The sequence below is a fragment of the Mastomys coucha genome, unplaced genomic scaffold (genome assembly GCF_008632895.1).
Source record: "Mastomys coucha isolate ucsf_1 unplaced genomic scaffold, UCSF_Mcou_1 pScaffold13, whole genome shotgun sequence".
NCBI classification, from domain to species: domain Eukaryota; kingdom Metazoa; phylum Chordata; class Mammalia; order Rodentia; family Muridae; genus Mastomys; species Mastomys coucha.
In genome coordinates this window covers 48,992,310-49,015,637 of record NW_022196895.1, presented here as the reverse complement: position 1 = coordinate 49,015,637, position 23,328 = coordinate 48,992,310, and the positions used below count along the sequence as shown (strand labels likewise).

At 42.8% G+C, this 23,328-nt stretch overlaps 1 protein-coding gene across 2 annotated transcripts in view; it reads right to left on the bottom strand.

Annotated features, from left to right (window-relative positions):
- Window positions 1-21,358: 21,358 nt before the first annotated feature.
- Window positions 21,359-23,328, bottom strand: part of Snx2 (sorting nexin 2) — a 44,093-nt gene continuing 42,123 nt past the window's right edge. For both annotated transcript variants that reach the window (XM_031365688.1, XM_031365687.1), the window contains one exon: window positions 21,359-21,820. In XM_031365688.1, the coding sequence (XP_031221548.1) occupies window positions 21,770-21,820 (51 nt within the window). In that variant the 3' untranslated portion in view covers window positions 21,359-21,769. The remainder of the gene's footprint in view (window positions 21,821-23,328) is intronic.

Genomic DNA, 23,328 nt, shown 5'->3' with positions numbered 1-23,328 from the left:
GGCTGGCCTCGAACTCAGAAATCCACCTGCCTCTGCCTCCCAAGCACTGGGATTAAAGGCGTGCACCACCACAGCCCAGCTGCTATAGGGTTTTTCTGGCAGGGACCACATGAAGAAAACCAGACACCTAGCCAACGTTCCTAATACATCCATCTTAGCCTTACCTTTACTTCCCTTGGGCAAAAAATCTCCCAAAATTCATGAAATCCAGTGTAAAGTCTAGGAGGTCCTCAGCTACAAGCTGGGGCCCAGGTCTTAGGTCCTGGGCCAGCTGTTCGACATCTTTAGGACCTGGTCTACCTCTGCTATTCTGCACTTCTCCCAGTGGGGACACTATTTTATTTCTACGGGCCATGGTTCCCTTGTGTACCGAACAAAAGTTCCCTTCTGGCTAGCCAAGTGAACAAGCCCACCCACACCTTCAGAATCTCAGCTGTCTCTCCTCCAGGGAGGCCCTAAAGCCAGCATAGCTAAACTGCCCTTGTACTCCAGAAGCAGCTTGGGTTCCAAGTGCTCAGGGCTAAGTGGGCTGGGTTGGTGACTACCCAAGAAAGCCAGCAAGCTTGCTCCTCACCTACGACTTGTCCTTTCATGAGATGTGTTCTTTCCTCTCTTCGATTGATTGGCACTTTCTTCAGTGTGTAGAATCTCTGTATCTTCTGCAGGGCTGGCTCGGTGGTCTTGAATTGCATTAGTGTGAACTTGTCTTTTTGTTGTTGTTACTTTGTTGAAACAGATCTCACTAGGCAGCCCTAGAAGATTCACTGTGTAGACCAGGCTAGTGAACTGTGATTATCCTGCCTCCGCCTCTGGTATGTTGGGATGACAAATGTGTCCCATTGCACCAGGCAAGGTAGCCTTCCTTTCTATTTCTTGGATGAAGGGCTCATGTAGCCAGGCCTTGATCCCAATCTGATGGCCTGTAGGCATATACTCTTTGTTTTATCCATTCCCCATTTCCTGCCAGGTACTGGGGATTGAACCCAGGGCTTTAAAGGCAAGAACTCAACCACTGATTCTGTCCCCAGTCCTCTCTTCTCAGTGTTCTTAACATATCTTCCCCACTTAACATTCTCTCATATCCATCAACAGTCCAAAATACCAAATAAATTCAACAATGTTTTAGGTCCTGCTTTCCTATAGTTGAAGAAAATGATACTGTGTGTGTATGTGTGTGTTGGCCTCACTGTGTTTTTGTTGCTGTTTGAGAAAGGGTCTCCCTATATAGCCCTGGCTTTCCTGGAACTCCCTATGCAGACCAAGCTGGTCTTGAACTCACAGATATCCTATTGCCTTTGCCTGCTGGCACAGCTTCATCACAAGCTCATTATTTCCAAACTCTAATACTCATTATTCATTTATTGTTTTCTTGTGTCTCTCTTTTCCCAAACACCTGTCATTCATTATTTTGGTCCATGATATTCCTTTTTGAGATCTCTGGTAATGTTCTCATTTCTTGCTTTACTAAGACAATAAAATCTTTCAGGTTCAATTTCCTACAGTTTTCCAAGTATGCCTTCCTTTTCCTTTATTCAGGAATACACCATTTATTTTGGGGGCAGTATTCATGTACCTTACATTCTCTAACCTTTTCTTAGACATTATGTTTATCTAGCAGTCTATAAGGTCCAATAATCATGTAGAATTGCCACAGACTGGGGTTTCTTACGGGGGTCCCTTGTTCTGCAGGATGATGGGTTCTGGCCAGGTGTGCATGGGGTTCGGCTTTGACAAACAAACTAGACACGAGTGGTGTAAGGTCTGAGTGTATTTCTCAAAAATGACATGAGGCTTTTACAATCATTACAAAAGAGAGAAATGAAAAATCTGGCAGCTCAGTAGTCGAGGCACATCTGAGGCCATCTAAAACACATTAGGTCTAAAACAGCAGCCATCTCCTATGGACTGGTGCAGCACCCCTGGGCTCCGAGTATGTTCGGGCTGTATGGTCCTGGCCAGAGTCCCGGGAGGCTGTGGGTGCACCAGCCAGGAGAATAGAGGCTTGAATCTCGAGTCCTCAATGTTGAATCTTCAATGTTGAATGCTCGAATCTCGAATGTTCAATCTCTTGAATCTCAACTGTTGCTGCACCCCCCGGGCCCAAGTGCTGTGGGCCCGGGGGCGCTGTTACTCTACCTAAGTTCTAGTTTTAGTCCGAGTGCTAGTGAGTCTGAATGCTGAATGTTGACTGCTTGCTGCTTAATGTTGAATGTTCTATACTGTCTCTCTTTCTGTAAGCTCTAATGCCCTACCCATAATGCTGGAGGCAATTAGTTAGAATGGCTTAACATTCCAAGCCAGGGTTTGACTAGGATTTTGGAACATTGGTGAAGGTCAGAGAGCAATGTCCGAATTTTCTCTTACTAGCTGTAAAGAAATGATATCTTTGTGGGCCCCTAGCACACAAGTACGAGGACATATCTGGGCTACCTCTGCGTTTGGGGTGCCAGGCGACAATGCGGAGGCAGGAGACTGACTTTCCTTGAAGTTTACACCTCAAATACTGCCGTCAGGCAAAGTGTGTGTGGCATAGAATGATAACCCAGACTCAAATAGAATACAAAGAAAAGAATGTTATTCTGTAGAAATCCAACATACAGGGGTCTACCATTCATCAAAATGGTGATCCCTGACAAAAGGCACCCAGGCCTTTTTATAGGGAACTAGGGGAATTTTAGCTACAATTTAGGAATCTAAATCTTCATTGGTGGGTGCAGGGGAAGTTACATGGGTTAGTCTATGATTGGCTTGTGCCCAGGTGGTTAGCAGATTGCATTTCTTTGTCGTTTACGTCTAGCCAAAGGATGAGATACCTAGACCATATAAGGCTGCCCAGCACAGATGGCCCACCCTGAGATAAGATATTTTCCCATTCTTATGGTTATCTGTTCATTGGGAGGGAGGTTTTATGACCTTGTTCCTAGAATTTTGGTCTGTTTCTGGAGCTGGTAACTTACGGCCTAGTTGCTGGGACTTGGGACTTTCCTTTTGATGTCAGGCCCAGTCCTAAAATGGAGACAGATGGGGTTTATGTCATCCTTTCCTTCCCTCCTTGAGTAAGGCTCCCATCTTGAATCCCTGAGATGTCTCCTGGACCTGGTCTTGCTGTTTAAGAATCATCCATTGGACCATAGGGATTTGTTGTCATACAAATTTAACTAGAGCATTTCCCACACAAGGTCCACAGGTGGCAACAGCAAGAGCAGGACTAGCCCCACTAGTGCCAATATTAGTGTAGTCAGCCAGGGAGACCAGGAAAATAATGACTCATCCTAGCTTGATTCTGTTGTCTGAGTTTAGCCCTGTCCTCTAGTCTCTGGCAGACCATGGCCAAGCTGTCTCTGATAATGCCTGAGTTGTTGGTGTAGAGACAGCATTGGACTCCTAGGGCTTGGCAGAGCCCAGGAGGAGTAAGTCTAATCCCTTCTATCTTGTAATACTACTTCAGCTAATGAGTCTAATGACTGTTCTAACTGATGGATAGACTTTTCTAACTGAGCTGAGTCTCTAAGACTATTTAGGACTTGAAGAGTCTGATCTACTTTGATAAGGTCTGTAGCACCAGTACCAATTCCCACAGCTATGTCAGACCCTATACACCCACTAAGTAGAATCGCTGAGGCTCCAAAATCTTGCCTTTCCATGTGATGATCCAGAGCTGTCTCCATGTTCGTACTGAAGGAGAAGTAGAAACTTGAGGGAACAGGGTAACCAGAACACATACGCTGGCATTTTTAAGCATCTGTGGATGTCTCCAAGGGGTTAAACCTGAGGTACATGCAAACCAAGTTCTATTGCGGGGAGGAGGCATGAGGTAAGAGTCGCTGGCTTCTATGGTAAGAGTCTGATTACAAAGATGTTAAAGGTGAAGGAAGCTATTTCGTCTTCTACACATAGTCCCTTTCCAGTTATGGTTTAAAGGGCAAGGACCGGAAACTTTCCCAAGGAACACCCTGGCAGGCTTTTTAGGGGTGTTGACAAATTTCCTGTGGTAGCCCAGCCAGTATAGTATGGGGGCCTGGAGTCCAGACAGAGCTATTAATCTCCTCTAGTGAGGTTAGTGGGAGAGTTAATAAAATCGAAGGTAAAGTTGAGTAGTTAAACAAAGCAGAGGCCCAAGGGAAGGGTGTGATGACAGGAGCAAGACTGAGTTTATAAGGGAGGTTTTTGTTGTTCTTTGTTTGTTTTTCTTTTCTTTCTTTTTAAAAATATTTATTTATTTATTTTATGTATTCACCGTTGCTCTCTTCAGACACACCAGAAGAGAGCTTCAGACCCCCATTACAGATGGTTATGAGCCATCATGTGGTTGTTGGTAATTGAACTCAGGACCTCCGGAAGAGCAGTCAGTGCTCTTAACCACTGAGCCATCTCTCTAGCCCCAGGGTTTACCTCTTAGACTCAAATCCTTCCATATGTATCCAGCCAGGACCCAAAGGTCTAGGTTGAAATCAGGCTAGGTGGTACTCACCGCAGGACTCACCTGGCCAGTCAAGTCTGTTCCTCCCTCCTTAGGTCTCTTGGGGCTCCCTCAGTATCTCAGTATCGTGAGGCCTCAGAGTACCCATTTAGTGGTAACAGCCTCATGAAGATTTGTGTCTGCTGGAATCTGATCTCTGAGCACAATAAGTATGAGGAACAGGTAGATGGAGCCCTTTGTTGGGACCCACCATTGTTTAGGGCACAGCTGGGTGTCTCTGAGGCAGTTTTTTTGTTTGTTTGTTTTTGTTTTATTTTAATTCTTAGTTTGAGTGGATCTCATGGGTGGGCAATAGCTTACTACAGTCCTGTGCTGGTCTCTGGTACACAGTTGTCTGAAAGATGTTCCCACTAATGTTTCAGCTGTAGGGATGTCTCATGCCCTGCTGGTTTGACAGGGTTGTGATGTATTCAAGTCTAGATGCTAGCTTACCCGCACAGCCATGGGGGTGGGGAATCACCATGTGAGGTGTGGTTATGCTTCTGGTTCAAAGAAATGGTGGTTGGGGAGGGGGCAAATTCATAAAGGCAGGCCAGAGCCCGACGGATGTCTTCCCAAGATTCTAAGAACTTATTTTGGTCATATTTGGCCAGAATATCAGACTGAAAGTAGGTAGCAGAGGAGGGGTTCGTCCATAAAATATCTCAAAGGGCTTAGGCCACAGGTAGAGGGAGTATTCCTAGCCCTGTATGGGCAAAAGCTAAGAGAGACACCTAGTCACTGATACTTTCAAGGGTTAATTTAGTTAAGGCCTTGATTCTTCCTCTCTACCTGTCTTGAACTGTGGGGTCAATATGCACAATATAATTTCCAATTGGTCCCCAAGGCCAATAAGAGACTGTATTACCTGAGAAATGAAGGCTGGTCCATTGTCTAACCCAGTCAAGGAATGTAGACCATACCTAGGGCTCTGTCTTCTAGAAGTTTCTTTGTCATGAAGTTGGTGGTTCCTTTTTGGTGGGATATGTTTCCACCCAACCTGAGAAAGCGTCTACAAAGACTAGCAGGTATATGTAGCCATATTTCCCTGATTTTATTTCTGCTAAATCTACTTCCGAATTGGCTTCGGGGCATTGCACTCTGATCCTAGTTCCAAGATCTTTGTTTGTGCCCTGGGAATTTACAACTTGACAAGTGGGGCAACTTGGAACTATTTGATCTATTAAATCTCCTACCCTGAATATTTTGTGCTTAGCTCTGTGAAGTAATTCTCTTAATTGTCTCTGCCCCATATGCATGGCCTGATGAATCTGGTGAATTAGGTGACTAGCAAAGTCTGCAGGTGACATAGTGCACCCTTCGGCAGTATGCAGCCATCCATCTTTTCTATATATGCCTTGACACTGGGCTTGGTCCTTTTTATCTTCAGTGGTATAATCAGGATCAGAAAGGAGCCCTGGGGGAACTATGGCCATCTGAGTAGGTGCCATGGGCCTAATGACTGCTTCTATTGCAGGCTTATCAGCTAGTCTATTTCCCTGTGCTTTGTTGTGGATAGCCCTGGTGCTGTTTGTATTTTGATGTTAATTCAACTTCTCTAAGAGGGGTTCTCTGGGAATAGGAGTGAATCCCTTACTCAGGACTTTATGTGACCCTTCTAATGAATAAAGAAACTAGAGGGGTTGGTGAGAAGACTCAGTGGTTAAGAGCATTGTTCTTCCGAAGATCCTGAGTCCAATTCCCAGCAACCACATGGTGGCTCACAACCATCCATAATGAGATCTGAGGCCCTCTTCTGGTGTGTCTGATGACAGCTACAGTGTACTTATATGTAACAATAAGTAAATCTTTAAAAAAAAGTCACTGGGCAAGTAGGCAGGAGAGAGAAATGGACTTTTGGACAGTGGGAGGACAAGATGTAGCTACAAGTGACCCCCGGTTTAGACGACAAATCCACCAGGATTCCTCACCAGAGAATTTAGATTTAATATGGTTTACAAGATTAGGATTCTAGTTGTCTCACCTCACAATTGAGTTATGATTGATTCTGTTTGTGTGGGTTTTGTGTGTGTGTGTGTGTGTGTGTGTGTGTGTGTGTGTAGTGTTTTCCTTCATGCAGCGGCTCAACTGGGTTCCAGAGAGAAAGGTGGGGTGGCAAAGCATGGGTTTGCAAGAAGTGTACCCCAAAGGGTGATGGGAATTTTGAAGCATGGGGTTGGCGTGGTAATGACCTGCCTGTGGGAACTTAGTGAGCTGGGTGGAAAGATTCTGGAGCTCTGAGTCAGTCTCCACGAGATGAGAACAGGTGGGCCATGCCCACCAATGCCTGGCGGGCCAGCCCTCCATAGCACGAACTGCATTTTTTAGTATTTCCTGTAACAGTGCTTCCCTCCATGTTCCCTTTTGGGATCCTAGACAGTGTATGATGGCAGCTTTGAGGGCCAGCCCCAGGGCTAACCATGCCAGGATTTCTTCCTTGTTTTTAATAGTCTTCCCTTCATCGGTCAGTCATCCCCTCTCCTTATAAGTAGCCCCATGTACATGAGTGGTAGCAAAGGCCAGTCTGCTGTCTGTGTAGATGCTGGCAGGAGTCCTCTTGGCTGACTTTAGGGCCTGTGTAGGGCTATCAGCTCAGCCTTTGGGGCTGAAGTCTCAGATGGTACTGTTGAGGCCCATATGACGGAGTCCAAGTCCACCACTGCCACTCCTGCATACCTTGTTCCTGTGTGGATGAAACTGCTCCTGTCCATGTAGATCTTTTCTGTATCATGCTAGATGTTCTGTAAGTGGCTCAGAACTATGGGGCAGTTATGCTCTGCATTCAAGGAAGGGTCAGGTGGCTAGGTTCAGGCTGAAGGTGGGCTGTACCTTACCCTTGGGGGCTCAACAACAGGGTTGGGTTATTCTGGCATTTGAAAGCCATCAATTGGGTGGATTTTTAGTGTACTTTTGATAGCATGCAGGATAGTGATGACAAGCTCTTGTCCCATGGTTATTTTGTCCGTGTCTTTGACCACCACTGTGGCCACCACTATTGGAAGTCAAGTTGGCCAAACCCGAAACACTAGGTCCAGTGTTTTTGAGAGATTTGCCCATGGTCTTTTCCAGGGCCCTAAGGTTTGAATCAGCAGTCCCTTTGCTATTCCTTTATTTTTGTCCACATACAGATGGAAGGGCCCGTGAATGTCTGGGAGGGCCAGAGCAGGGGCCTATAATAAGGCCTCCTTTAGAGTCTTAAAGGCTTTGTCCATTTCAAGGGTTCATTCACGAGTATTCTCACGCCCCCTGCTGGCTGCCTGCCTTTGCTATTTTGGTGAACCCCAGCACCCACAGCCTACAGAACCCAGCCATCCCAGAAACCCCTGCACTTGCCTTCTAGTAGTTGGGATTGGGACACTGAGGCTAGCTTGCTTCAGTTGGGATTGGGACACTGAGACTAGCTTGCTTTCCGGCCTATGACAGCATCCATTGTCCCCACCTGAGTATGTACCCGACCTAGGCAGTTTCAGGGCCGCAGTGGTGGTCTTTCTTGGGAGACATTTGGTGTCTCAGCCAGCTCAGTTCTTGGAGTAGGTCTTAGGTGGCCTCCTTACATTTCTCTTCAGTGGAGGTCACAACAAGAAGGATATCTGCATATTGAAGGTGAGCTCACTGGTACTCAGCCAGGTCTTGTCAAAGATGGTGGGTGAGTTCTTGAACCCTGGGGTAGGCAAGTCCAGGTCAGTTGTCCATTGAAGACCTTCTCTGGATCTTGCCATTTGAAGGCAAACATGGGTTGACTTTAGGATGTCAGAGACAAGCTGAAGAAGGCATCTTCCAGGTCAAGCACTGTATAGGTAGTCTACTCTGGGGGGCAAGCTGATCAGTAGAGTATAAGGGTTTGAGACAGTAGGATGGATATCCTCCATCCTCAGATCCTGCACTGGTCGATAATCACTGGAGTGAGTTTTTTCTTTTCTTTTTTTTTCTTTTTTTAACAGGAAGTAGGGGGGTATTCCAGGGTAACTGGCAGGGGACCATAATCCCTGATTCCTAGAGTCTGAAGTGTTATGTCTATTTTTGTCTCTGTAGGCATAGGAGATTGCCTGATCTGGGCTGGGGTTGCCTCAGCTTTCAGCTGGATCAGAATTGGGGTCTGATAATGAGCCAGTCCCACCTGATTGTTTTCTACCCAGACATCTGTGATCTCAAAGAAAAGTTGGTTGAGTAAAATATCATCTCCTGAGATAGGGAGAGACTGGGAAACCAGTTTGTATTCCTATCAAAGGCCAGAGTCAGGATGTGGATAGGGCAGTTTTGATCTAATATGTCTACCCCTTCAGAATTGAAGTATATCTGGGCTCCATTTTTGTGAGTAAATCTCACCCCAGGAGGGAGTAGGAACATCCACGATTGACCAGGAATGAATAGGTTACCCGTCCCATTCCCAATTCCATTGTTCTTCTGGTAGTCTATAATAGGGCTTGGAGCCTGTCGTCCCCTGTACCCATACCTTCTTTCCTGATAAGGGTCCTAATGTCTCCTTCAGGACTGAATGTTGGTCCCCAGTGTCAACCAGAAAGTCTATGCATTTCCTCTCCACCTCTAGGGTTACCTAGGGCTCATGAAGGGGTGTTGACCCCCAGCTTCCTCTGTCATTGAGTTCCTCTAATTGTAAGACTTGGGGCTTCCTTCTGAGGTACTTGTTTTTTCAATGGCCCATTTCCTTCAGTAAGCACATTGATCCTTCTTTAGGCCCACCCAAGGATGGATTCCCTGTCGGCTGGGCTCCACTTTCTTTTTCCTCATCCATGAGCCAAGACCCTCAGTTCCTTCATGTCCTTATGGTCTTGGAGGTGGCAACTAGTAGTAATTTGGCCAGTCCCCTGGTCTTTCAATCCTCGAGCTTTCTCAATTGTAGACTTTTTTTTCCTTTTTTTTGCTATAGCTACAAGTTCTGTCAGCTGCTTACCTGCAAACCCATCCAATCCTTGGAGCTTCTGCCGAATATCAGGGGCTGCTTGGTTCACAGAGGTGTTTACAGCTGACTGGTTTTCCCTAGCCTCAGGATTGAAGCAGGGTGTGGGTGTGGCAGGTCTCCAAGAGTCTCTCAAGGAATCCCCTAGGACTCTTGCTTTTCCCTTCAGTAACCTGGTTTACCTTGGATCAATTTGTGGGCCTCTCAGAGGGCCTCCATAAGAATCTTGCAGTAGGGCTGCAGAGATGGCTCAGCAGTTAAGAGCACTGACTGTTCTTCCAGAGGTTTTGAGTTCAATTCCCAGCAATCACATGGTGGCTCACAACCAACTGTAATGGGTATCTGATGCCGTCATTAAATAAATAAATAAATAAATAAATAAATAAATAAATATTTAAAAGAAGAAGAAGAAGAAGAAGAAGAAGAAGAAGAAGAAGAAGAAGAAGAAGAAGAAGAAGAAGAAGAAGAAGAAGAAGAAGAAGAAACTTGTAGTAGATCCAGAGCCTCTCCTTACCTTCAGCAGAGTTATAATCCCAGTTGGGCCAATGTTGGGAGCCGACTCCTAGCAGAAAGCAGTTATCATTTCTGCAGCCACCTCAGGCTGTTTACTCACAGGTGGTACTTTTCCACCCTGATGAGAGACTTGTTTTCTAACAGGATGCTTTTGCAAGCAGCCCACCTCAGCTGAACACACTGCTAACATCTTGTTTTTTTCAAACACATCCTGGACTTGTGGTTAAGCGTCTCCAGCTGCACTCCCAGCTTGTGCTTATATATACCCAGAGTTGCCTTGCAATAAACGAGACTTGATCAGACAGATGGTCTTGTCTCCATTCTTCGAGACTCTTGCCCCTCCATCTCCACTCTTTCCCTTACAGACCCCATTGACTGACCCGAGGACCGGGTTAGGCCAAGCCAACGAGAGGGCTGTGCCAATGTCCACCTGAACCGTGATGGGCAGGCTGTTTGCCCCCAGGCCAATTTCTGGCCATTATCTAAGATCCTCTCTCTCCTGTCACGAAGTTGACCTGGACAGATGCTGACAGTCATCCCAGGTGGGCTGGTGAGTCAATATGACTGAACCTAAGAGAGCTATGAGAGCTGATGGCCTCTCCAAAAATGGGGTGTCCCGCAGCTTCCAGCTGTAAAGGTCATTCCTGGCAAATGGCAAATAGGTCATGAATTGTCTCCCTTGAGCATCTGGGGGTCCTGCAGCCCTCAAGAGCAGGAGCACAAGCAAGTCTTCTCTGGCTGCATGGGCCTTAGTATGGAGCATGCTCTGTCAGGATCTGGGTCCTCCTCCTCTCCTGCTGCCACGAGTGGTTGTTTGTCTGTCACTGGGGTATAAGGAGGGGGTGTGAGGTCCTCCTCCTCCAGAATGACTGGGGAGAAGAGGGCAGGCTGTGGGAGATGGGGGAGGCCCAGGAGGGGCAACCCTACCAGACAGGGAGGATTGCAGGATGTGATGAGGCTGGCAAAATGAAAGGTTTCAACCAGGACGGAGGTCTCTTGACCAGGTACTACCAGGTAGTGATGTATGGGACCTGGCTGGGGTGCCCCGCATTCTCATAGTCCACTACCTTGACCCTGTAGACAGTGGAGAGATAGAAAGTTCCTTCTTCCAGCCATCCAACCTTGAAGGTGGGACATTCAATTTCTACAAAAGGTGGATAATCAACCAGGATGGATGAGTCCAGCAATCATCTGCCACTCGGCGTAAATCCTTGAAGTGGTCCAGAAACAGTCCTAGGGGGTGGTCTGGGTCTAGCCTACAACTAAACTCAAAGATTAGTTTAGAAATTTGCACAGCAAGAAGATAAGAACACCGAGGACAAACATACACAGAAAGATGTTTCTGGAAAAACAAAAGAAAACCAAAAAAGTCTGTATTGTAAGGTCTCTCCCTCCACGCACAAAGGAAACAAACTTGTAGCCAGTTCAGAAATCGGATGAAAACAGTCACATTCTCCTTTTCCTGGTAGGAGTCAGGAGTATCCTCTATACCCCTGGCTGGATGACCAAATACATATCTGCTTTGTCTCTCTCAGCCTCCAGATTGCTTTTGGATAGAAAAACAGACATAGACTGTGGAGCACTCCAAACTTACCAATCAGTAGGGAGCAAAATTTCCCTGAAATGCTCAACTATTTGAGGGTGGGGATCTCCAGCGATCCCAAATGAGCCCCCACATGTAATGGTCCAAGAACTGCCATAGAATGATGTCATACCCCAGACTCAAATAGGGTGCAAAAGCAAATAGCATTTATTCTGCAGAAATCCACCATACAGGGGTCTACTATTCATCAAAATGGTGACCCCTGACAAGAGGACAAGTTACCTTTTTATAGGTAACTAGGGGAATTTTAGCTACGATTTAGTAATCTCAATCTTCATTGGTGGGTGCAGGGGAAGTTACATGGGTTAGTCTATGATTGGCTCATGCCCAGGTGGTCAGCAGATTGCATTTCAGTATCATGAACGTTTAGCCACAGGATGAGATACCCAAACCATATAAGGCTGCCCAGCACAGATGGTCCATCCTGAGATAAGATATTTTCCCATTCTTGTGGTTTATCTCCACGATGTTCTTTGGGAGGGATGTTTTTATGATCTTGTTCCTGGAATTTATGGCCTGATTCCTGGGACTGATGACTTTCCTTTTGAAGTCATACCTGGTCCTGAAATGAAGACAAATGGGGTTTATGTTGTCCATTCAAGTCACGTAGGCTACAAAATGAATGGCTGGAAAAAATATACTTGTCAACTTTTTAAAAATTATTTTCTTTATTTACATTTCAAATGTTATCCCCTTTCCTGGTTTCCCCTCCGAAAAAAACAAACAAACAAACAAACAAACACTATTCCTCCCCCCCCACCAACCCACTCTCTCCTGCTTCCTGGCCCTGGCATTCCCCTACACTAGGGCATAAAGCCTTCACAGGACCAAGGGCCTCTCCTCCCATTGATGACTGACTAGGCCATCCTCTGCTACATATGCAGTTGGAGCCTACCATGTGTACTCTTTGGTTGGTAGTTTAGTCCCTGGGAGCTCTGAGGATACTAGTTAGTTCATATTGTTCCTCCTATGGGCTGCAAACCCCTTCAGCTCCTTGGGTCCTTTCTCTAGCTCCTTCATTGGGGACACTTGCCAACTTTTATTTCCATTTCCCTCTACAACCTTTGAGGTTGTGCTTCAGCCTCAGCAGCCCCGTCTGGATGGCTGCTGCCATTACTGCATCTCACCTGTGCATTTCCTCCACTGACTACTATTCCCCTTAGTCTGCAATACAGTCAAAGCTCTTCCACTGTGTGTGTAAAATACGCTGTTTTCCTAAGCAATTACCTCCATTTCTCTTGCCCATCTTTGGCTCCGAACCTAGGGCCGTACACTTGCTAGCAAGTATTCCTACAGAACCTATGTCCTGAGTCCTGAGTCCTCTTTTACCTGAAATAGGCCTAGTTGTCCAGGCTCACCTTGAAACCCTGGACTGGCTGGGACTACAGATCTCCTCTATTTGGCTGACTTCAGACTTCTTTCAAGACCCACTGACAGTGTTCTTTAAGCACATGGGGTTTTTGTTGTTTGTTGCCTGGCCTGAGAACACCCATAGCAGATCTTCTGGGTAGACTGTTCTGGGAAGGAACCCCACTGGCTTCTGTTATAGTGTACTTTCTGTTGCTGTGACAGAGAACCATAACCAAAAATAACTCTTGGAAGAATGGGTTTAATTGGCATGTACTTCATATTACAGTCCATCACTGAGGGCAGGAGCCTGAAGGCAAAACCTGAAGCAGGTAGCACAGAGGAACACAGCTTACTGCCTGGATCCCTTGCTGTGGCTCTCTCAGCTCTCTTTCTACAGCAGGCTGGGTCTTCCTGCATCAATTAATCATCAAGAGAACATCCCACAGACATGCCGATAGGACAATTGGATGGATGTAATTTTTCAATTGATATTCTCTCCTCCCAGAAATGTCTAGGTTTGTGTCAAGTTGACATAAACTAGCCCTCACAGTTCTCTAATCAACCACAGGCTCTTTGTTTGGAAGGACTAAAGATGGTTGAACTAATAACAATTCAGATGTGCTTTGCTCAGAGTGGGATCAAGTGCTCAGTCAATACTGCTGGATGTGTACTAAGAAATATTAAGCATTTGCTATTGCTACAGTATTCATATCATCTAAGGTAAACTTCCCATTTAATGATGAAAAGACTAAGTCTTAAGAGATAGAGAACTTGTTCAAGCTCTATGTGGATCCATGAAGTAGGATTTGATGACCTGGGCTTCATGTAGCCTGTGTTTTATTTTTCTTAATTTGTGTGTTTGTGTGTGTGTGTGCACATGTGTGTCAAAAAATGCATCATGTGCCCTGAAGTTGGTGCTAAAGGTAGTTGTGAGCTTGCATGAGCTGGATGCTGGGAACTGGGTCCTTTGCAAGCACATGAAATACTCCTAACTGCTGTGCCATCTCTTTAGTCCCCTCCCCCTTTCCCCCCAAACTGTGTTCCTAACCACTCTATTACATTTTTGGGGCTGTAACACACTGTGCTCTACAAGAAAAAAGAGCTCATAATTAAGAAATATACAGACTAGTCCGGGCAGTTGGGCCACACAAATGCGATGTGAGCCACACACGGACTGAACAACCTAAAGGAACAGAGATCTTAGTCTATCTAGAGATCTCCAGGCCCTTCCTGTCTTTCCTTTCTTACTTATATCTTAGTTACTGAGAGATATTTCTAACTGAAATTTAAAACCCAAAGTTTAATTTAAAATCCTACTGTCTAACTTGTACATGCATACATGTTCAGCCATAAAGACACACTGCATAGACAGTGAGAACACTGGGAGTAGAGAGCTAGAATAAATATAGGTTAAAATCAATGGTTTTACTATGGAGCAATAAGAAAGCAAGTAGATAAGTTTGTATTTAGTTTTATTAAAGTTACATATATAAATTTAAAATAGAACATTCTCTCCTTCCAAATATTCCTTTAGAATAGTTTGTTCTGTTAGCTGACATTAATAAAAATATTTTCTATTTATTAGCAAGTAGGTAAATTCAGGTGTAGTGGTCCATACCTGTAATCCTAGATTTGGGGAGGCTGAGGCAAGAGGACCACCTTGAGGTTAAGCCTGATGCTGTCCCGGGTTACACAGTGAGTCTCAGGCTGGACTGGGCTGTCACAAACAAACCAAAATTAAGTGGGTAGTTGCAACTGGATTTGTCTTTAAACTCTCTGTTTTCCCAATTGAGAAAAATACTTAAGAGTATTTGTCTTCACTAAAATTTTAGAAGCATGTAATAAAAAAGGAAAATAAGCTTTTTAAATTTCACATGCATTGAAAAATGACCCGGCAAGCTGCAAGCCACAACTTCCCTGTTGTCTACAGTCATCTATTCTTAGCAAGCAGCGTCTGAAGCAAGATTGTGAAGAAACAGGTTCTGGGTCCCAAAGGACTTCCTAGAACAATTAGCATAGGAAATCTTGAATGGCTTACCACACATCCAGAAAAAACATGTTTCACACGGATAGCATACAAATTTATGAGGAACCATAGAGTCCGGCCACAATTTAAGGCCCAGATCAGTTATCTGTAATTAGAACTGGTCAGCCTCTATCTCCTTCTGGCAGTTCAGCACCATGCCTTATTCATAGCAGCTATCAAGTACCTAGTCATGCCCACACAAGAGCTATAAAATCTTGCACCTAAATTGTACCTGACTGGAGGATAACCTGGAGCTCCTTTATTCAGTTTCTTCAATGGACTTAGATGTTATTATAAGTTAAAATATACACTAGATATCAAAAACTTGATGCAGGAGACTATGTGTGTCTGTGTCTTCATCTTCAGATCCAATATTCTCTGGGGGGTGGGGCTGGTAGAGCAGTCCATCCCCAGAGCTTAGGCAGGGTAGCAAAAGCTACATGCAACAGAAGACAATACAAAATATCTCAGTAACATCCAATACACTGTGCCACATATTAAAATATTTTGGAGTGTCTGGATTAAACAGTAATCCTACCTGTTTCTTTTCACTTTTAAAAGTCTAGCTATAGAAAATATAATCCTCTCAGTCTCCAACTTTGGTTTCCATTCTTACTTAGCTTTGTTCTTTACAGTAAAGATTAGGCATGATCTTACTTATTATGAATTTTAGTTAAGGGATAGCAATTCTATTCAGTCTCTTACCCATAGTTTGAAAGAAAGACAGATCACACACATTTCTATTTTTCTCTTATATGGTTCCATGTGTATGAGAATTTTGCCTGCATGTATTTTATGTATATGTTTGTGCACCATATCCATGCCTGGTGCCCTAGGAGGCCAAAGAGTGTCAGATCCCATGGACTTAAGAGTTACCGGTGGTTTTGAGCCACCATGTGTGTGCTGGGAATTGTATCTATAAGAGCAGCAAATGTTCTTAACTGCTGAGCCATCTTCAGGCCCTGTCATACACATTTCTTTAAAATGTTTAAAATTATGTGTACATGTGTAGGTGAGGGCACCAAAGGAGCCCAGAAAAGACTATCAGATCCCTGAAACTGGAGTTATAGGCAGTTGTGAACTATGTGATGTGGGTGCTGGGAACTGGATTTGGGTCTGCTGGAATAGTGCCAAACACTGTTCAGCAATGAGTCCTCTCTCTAGTCCCCCTTTAAGAATCAAAAGTGCTTTAAAATTCCACCATGTTTTTTAACTAGTAAATATCAGATATGAAAATGTTTCCGTGTCCCTAAGCTGGTGACAGGGCAGGGCTTCCTCTCTAGAGTAACTTTACTTTCTCACAGCCACCCTAGTTCAAATGGGTGGAGCTTGCTCAGCCCGTCTATAGTTACTCTGTATGTGCTATTCTTGACTCAGATAAGCACAGAACTGCCCATCCAGGGGACTAAGACAAATCAAGTTGTCATTTAGCTCAGTCACAACTTTGAGGCAGAAATATGAAAGTTTCTGTAATTCTTTAGAAATCTAGAATGAGAAATTAGTTGTAAGGAATGTTCAACATAGTTAGACAGGAGGGAAATGCAAATGAGAACTACACTGCAATTCTGTCTCAGCCTAGACACAATGGTTAAGAAAACGAAAAGCAAATGCATGTAGCTACTGTGGAAATCACTACGAAGGTTACTTGAAAACCTAAAATAAAGATGACCACACGATTCAGTCCTACCATCCCGAATAGATATGTCAGCATACAATACGTCTATGTGCATATTCTTGTTTATCATAGCACTCATCACACTTCACACGTGAATTATTCAGCTCAGGTACCCATCTGTGGATGAAGGAAGAAAGACAATATGGAATAAACAAAGCAGTGTTCCTTATTCTGCTAGGAAGAATGAATTAATGCTACTTGTAGGAAAATGGATAGAACTGGAGAGCATCATATTAAGTGAAATGTCAGACCCCTAAGACAAAACAGCATATTCTCTCATATTCAAAATACAGATCGAAAAAGACATGAACATAGAACGGAGAGTGGCTGGATATCTGGGAATCTGAAGAGGAAGGGCATGGAGGTAAACATCATCAACAGGATGAAAACGGATGAAGCCCATTATTTTATACACCATGAAATCTTTTTTTTTTTTTCTTTTGGTGTTTCAAGACAGGGTTTCTCTGTATAGTCCTGGCTGTCCTGAAACTCACTCCATAGACCAGGCTGGCCTCCAACTCAGAAATCTGCCTGCCTCTGCCTTCCAAGTGCTGTGATTAAAGACATGCGCCACCACCGCCAGGCCGGGAAAGCCAATTTAATTCAGAGGTTTAGTCTACATTTTGAAGCACAAGTGAAACACTTCAGACTTGGATCCTTTATTAGATCAGGGCCATGAAGAAAAAGAGAAGAGCAATGGTGAAAAAGTCTTTTGAGATTAATGTAAATGTTTTTGAGACAGGTTAGGTCATCTTATTAGCCCAGGCTCCCCTTGAACTATATACAGCCAAAGGTGACCACTAATGTCTGATTCTCCTGTCTCTATTCGTTGAACTACATAGCTAAGGATGACCTTGCAGGTACGAGTGTCCTGTCTTAACCTGTTGAGTTATCCCACCATACCCAATTCACATGGTCCTGGGGATCAAACCCAGGCTCTGTGTATGCCAGGGTTAGCATCTACCCAACAATCCCCATCCCAGACAATGTTTCAAGATAAAATGTCTGAAAGAAAAGAGGGAGTAAAGGGGGAGCAGGCAAGGTGGCTCACTGGCTAGACACTTGCTGCCAAGCTTGATGACACAAATTGATTCCCAGGATCCATACTGTGGAAGAAGAGATTCCTGCAAGCTGTCAGTCACAAAAGCGCTGTGGCACATTCACACATGAATACCTACATGAAAATATGAAAAGGACTCACAATCCTGCTCATTTTATTTTGTTACTAGTAGAACATTCTCTTTGAAACTTTCTTTTCTTTCTTTTTTGTTTTTCTTGTGGGGAGAGATGGGATGGTAGATAGGGTCTGGCTTCAAACTTGAAGCAAGTCTCCCTGCCTCTGTGTCGTTTTAATTGCAGGTGTATGCTACTACTCCTGGATCCAATTCTCAAGTCAAATCACCCACACTTACACATCTACAGATAACTTTTAAAATGTTTTTAGTTATTGAAATTTGAATAGTTTAAATGAAAATATTATGAGAAAGATATTAAAGAACCCACTTTTAGTAACTTTTTTTGTTTGTTTTCGAGACAGTGTTTCTCTGTGTAGCCCTGGCTGTCCTGGAACTCACTCTGTAGACCAGGCTGGCCTCGAACTCATAAATCTGTCTGCCTCTGCCTCCCAAGTGCTGGGATTAAAGGCGTGCACCACTACTGCACAACTTATAACCTCAGAACACAGGAGACTGGGGCAGGATGATGAGGCAGGACTACAAATTTGAGGTCAGCTTGGGATACATAAAAAAGATAAACAGATTTTCTTATTTTAAAAAATGTAAATGGCAAGTGCAGAGTCATAGTATAGCCCCTAAATGACAGAAGTGACCCACATTCAGACTGTTTACTGTATTGTTGTTTTGGTCCTTTTTCAAGTTTATTTATGAACTAAACAAAAGAAACACCCAATTTAAAACCAACACATATCTCTTTTTATTCTTTTGGAAAGAAAGCATTTTCAAAAATATTTTTATGTGTATGGGTGCTTTGACTGCATGTATGCCTGTGTACCATCTGTGCCTAAAGAGGCCAGAGGGGGTGCTGGATGCCTGGAAAGTCACAGATGGTTGTTGAGCAGTCGTATGGAAGCTGGGATTGGAACCTAGGCCCACTAGAAAAGCAGTAGACAGTGCTCTTAACTGGTAAGAAATCTCTCTAGCTAGAAGAAAGGATTTTACAAATTTGAACAGGAGATAAGAAGGTCAGTACGTGAAGTAATTACTGTTAAAATGCCAGTTTATCTGAGGTTTCCAACACACTTGTAGCAAATGTACGCCAGAGGAAATAGCCTTGGTTATTTTCTGAAGCTTCATCAAGATTGAAAATAATTATTTGGAGCTATTTAGTATTCTAGTGATGAAGATTTGGATCTGAATAACTTACTGAGGTATGTACAAACCATGAGTTTGGAATTACAGCAACCATGGATATAATACAAGGACATCATTCAAGTGAAACCAAATTCCCAATAGGCTTTTTCCTAATATTTATTTTAAAATTACATTTATTTTGTGTTTGGGAAGGCATGCATGCTACAGAGGACAAGTTTTGGGATTCAATTCTATCAGGTGGGATCCAGGGATCAAACTTCATGTCAGGTACCTTAACCTGCTGAGTCATCTCACCAGCCCCTGGGTTTGATATTTATGGTAGAAGTCATCTGATGTGTTACTACAAATCACTAATTTGTCAAAGCTATTTTCAATGTAAGCTGCAATGTAAGCCTGTATTCTCTCTCCGCAGCTTTCTTGAGAAGCAAACATTATTTTCTATCTTCTGGAATCGTTTTTCCTGGTCAGTTCATTGAGCCTTTATTTGCACATGCTGTATCAGGTACTCTCCTGGGTTCTAGCAGTCTCATGTAAATAGAGCCCACAGTGGTGTTGACATTTAAACTAAAACCCACACTCAGGGCATGGTGAGACACTTTATTTACCAGGAGACACAAGAGAGATGTGGGCAAGAAGTTTCAGAAAGGTCTCCTCTGTGTGCATGCTTCTGTGAGATGTGTAAGGATTGGAAATAAGAAAGACTTTGTAGATAGGATTATCCTCAAACTCATGGTCCTGCCCCAGCCTCTCAAGTGCTGGGATTAGACATGTGCCACCACACCCAACTCATATAAATGGACGTTTTTAGTAAGAATACTTGAGGGTTTTGCTGTTGTTTTTGAGATAAAGCCTCTCCATGTAGCTAGGTTGGCCTCAAACTTATAAGCCTCCTGCCTCAGTCTTCCAAGTATTAGCATTACAGGTGTATATACATATGCCACCACACTCAGCTTAAGAAGAGTTATTAAAAAATAAAAATTACAGGAGCCAAAGACAGTGAATGTAATCAGGATGCAACTCTTTCTTCCCAAACCAGAAACCAGAGAAAGATCAAGAGAAGCCAGCTTGTTACGATGCAATAGGTAACCCATGGCCACTTAGCATGTGGGTCAGGGGAAGGGGTGTTGAAAGTCTGCTGATCCACCTGGAGCCCTAGTGCTAACTCTTCCAGTGTGCTTTGAATATCATTAAACAACACAGTGACATCAGACAGTGGGAATCAAAGGGTACTTCAGTATTAAGCTGGAAGACGCTACAACAAAGTTCACCATTTCAGGACCCCGTGTCAAGTTCACAGCTATTGGCTATATGAGCAGAAGGTTGAACAGGCAATCTTAGAGAAGCCCAAAGAATTGTGCCATCGTTAGTGATTCCTGGACTCTTGGAGGGAGGGTCCACCACACCCCCTCCCTTTCCCTAATGCTATGCTCTTAAGATCCTGGCTTTGCAGACAGCCAAAAACAAAGAATAATTTCCCACCTCTTTAACAATATACTGCTGTTACCTGACTGAGGGGAAATTAATATCATGCCAGTCATACCTTATTATTTCATCATCACTAAGCACTACATAGCAGTCTCCAAATAGGACATTCAAGAAGGGTGCGATGGTCGCCAAAGACACAGTACTTTTCATTTTCCTTCAAATTTGCTTTTGCTGGCCTTAGCTTCTCATCAAACCAGTGTTTCAAATCGCACCAGCTCCCTGTCAATCAAGACTAGATGGCCTACTTTTAGTTTGAAATAGAAACAGAGGCAACAATAAAACATTTGAAGACAAGATGAGCAAAAGAGAGACAGGGAGGAACGAAAGAAGGAAGGAAGGAAAGAAGGATGGAAGGAAGGAAGGGAGGGAAGAAAGGAAGGAAGAAGGAAAAGTAGAAAAATAGAACCTGGGCTGGACAGATGGCTAAGCAGTTAAGAGCACTGACTGTTCTTCCAGAGGTCCTGAGTTCAATTCCCAGCAACCACACGGTGGCTCACAACCATCTGTCATGGGATCCGATGCCCTCTTCTGGTGTGTGTGAAGACAGTGACAGTGTAATCACATACTTAAAATAAATAAATCTTAAAATAAAAAAAAAATCCATGATACTTAAGACTGAATCACACCTTTGTTAGTTTTGACTCTTGGCCAGACTGGCCTTGAATTTATAGTGATTCACTAATTTCAACTTCCCAAGTGCTAGGATTACAGGCATGACGATATATATATATATGCCCAACCTCTCCTATTAAATTGGGCACTTAAAATATTGTCTTTTTTACCTAAAATGACCAAAATGATTGTTCCCTGGTTTATTATTGTTTTATAACATAGTTTATAAAGTTCATTTAACTATTCAATGTAAGAAATTTGGCATTTCCTATCAGTTAAAATACTTAAGGGATTATAGTATCAATGATATACATTTTGAAGAAAGTATTTTTCCTATTAAAAAAAATCCCTAACATGTTTATATACTCAAATAATTTATTACTAATATTTCACAAGTAATATCATTTTATTACTATAATCACAAAAATCATAATTTCTGTACAGGAATGTATAAGTGAACATTAATCAATGCATTGCTAATTTGCTTCATAATGAGGGTAAACACACTACAGAACATAAAAGAAAGAAGATTGTAAAATTTTCTGGCCTTGCAGTGCACTTTTTAGTGCAAGTATTTAAGACACAATAGTGTTCAATTCAGCAAAATATTGCAGAATGTCATGCCACAGTCCACTTAATTCAAAGATGGTCAGGACATGCAGCTTATAATAAAATGTCAGCGCATATGTTTTTATATATAAAAAACCCACATGTAATTCATAAAATATCTAGTGGTTTATTTAGATGGTTTCTAGATGATCTCACTGAGGAATCCAATGTGTCCTTCACAGGGTAAGGCTAGGCAATGGCTTTGGCTTCAGGTAGGAAGGCCTCCCAGTACTTTATCAGCTGTGGGTGATAATAAAAAGATAGTTTTGTTACTTTTTGCCATTTTAATGCATAAATTCTTCTTTACAAAAGTATATACATAAGCAGCTAATACACTAAAACCAGCCAGTACACTAACTTAGTCTTTTTATACATCTATACATATAACTATATGTATTTTTACAGGTGCCTATCTGTTTTTATCTACTTGAGGAAAGGTACCACTGTTACCTCAGGCTGGCCTTAAATTTCAGGATTTTACGACTGTTCAGCCACCCACTGCTAGATTATGCTTGCAGGCATACCTAGCCTATGTGTGATTTCTACTTTATTTTTCAGTGTTTTTTCTCAGACACGCTACCCTACTACATAGACCTGTCTGGCCTTGATTTTGTGGCAGTCCTTCTGCCCGTGCTTCACTGCACTGGGATTAGAGGTGTTCATCACCATGCTTGGCTACATATGGTTCTTAAATGGATCATTTCCCCACCAGATGTCTTATCGACAGAATTAATATATAACATACTTAAACATTACTCCTAGCTAATTACAGATTCTGCTATAAATAACAATTTAAAGTATCTATTCTTTATACTTCTTAGATATATGCAAAATTATACATAAAATATACTTTTACTAAATTGTTAAAAACTCAAAATTTACCTAATTATAATGACCATTTCTAACATAAAGCAAATCTTAATTTATAGGATATTTACATTTTATACTATTGCTAGTAAGAGGACTAGAATAAAGAGTGGGAGAGGGGGAGCCAACATTGAATAAGGAAGGAAGAGAGACTGGAAAAACCAGTGGCTAGTCTCTGGGTCATCTAGAGAACAGATTAACTGTACACTAAAAAGTTAATTTAAGGCAACTTCTTTGGAAAGAATTTTTTCTGATTTAGTTTTTCATTTTGTTTTTCTAAAGACAGGGTTTCTCTGTGTATTCCTGATGTCCTGGAACTCACTCTCTAGACTAGGTTGGCCTTGAACTCAGAGATCCATCTGCCTCTGCCTCTTAAGTGCTGGAATTAAAGGTGTGTGCCACCACCCCTTGGCAATTCAATTTTAAAAATCTAACTTTTTTTACTCATTTGAAAACTGTATTATGAAGTCCTGGTTGGCTTGAAACTTATTATTAGTCAGAACAGGCTGGCCTCCAGGGTTCATGATTCTCCTACCTCTGCTTCCTAAGTGTTGGGATCCCAGGCCACACTGCCTGGCTTGAATTTGAAGACACACACATATATATGTATACTATACATACATACATACATACATACATACATACATACATACATGTATATGTATTATACAAAAAAGTTTCTATTTCTGTACATTTTAAAACTAGAAGAATTATTTCTATTAAAAGATACTAAGTTATTTGATTTGTATATGCAAAATTCTACTTTTATAGAATTTAATGTATCATGAAAGCTCATGAAACAAATGCCAGTTGTAGGTAGTATTCAAGCACCAAAAATTCCAAATAAAACAAAATTACCAAAATACAATGAAAAAACTTTA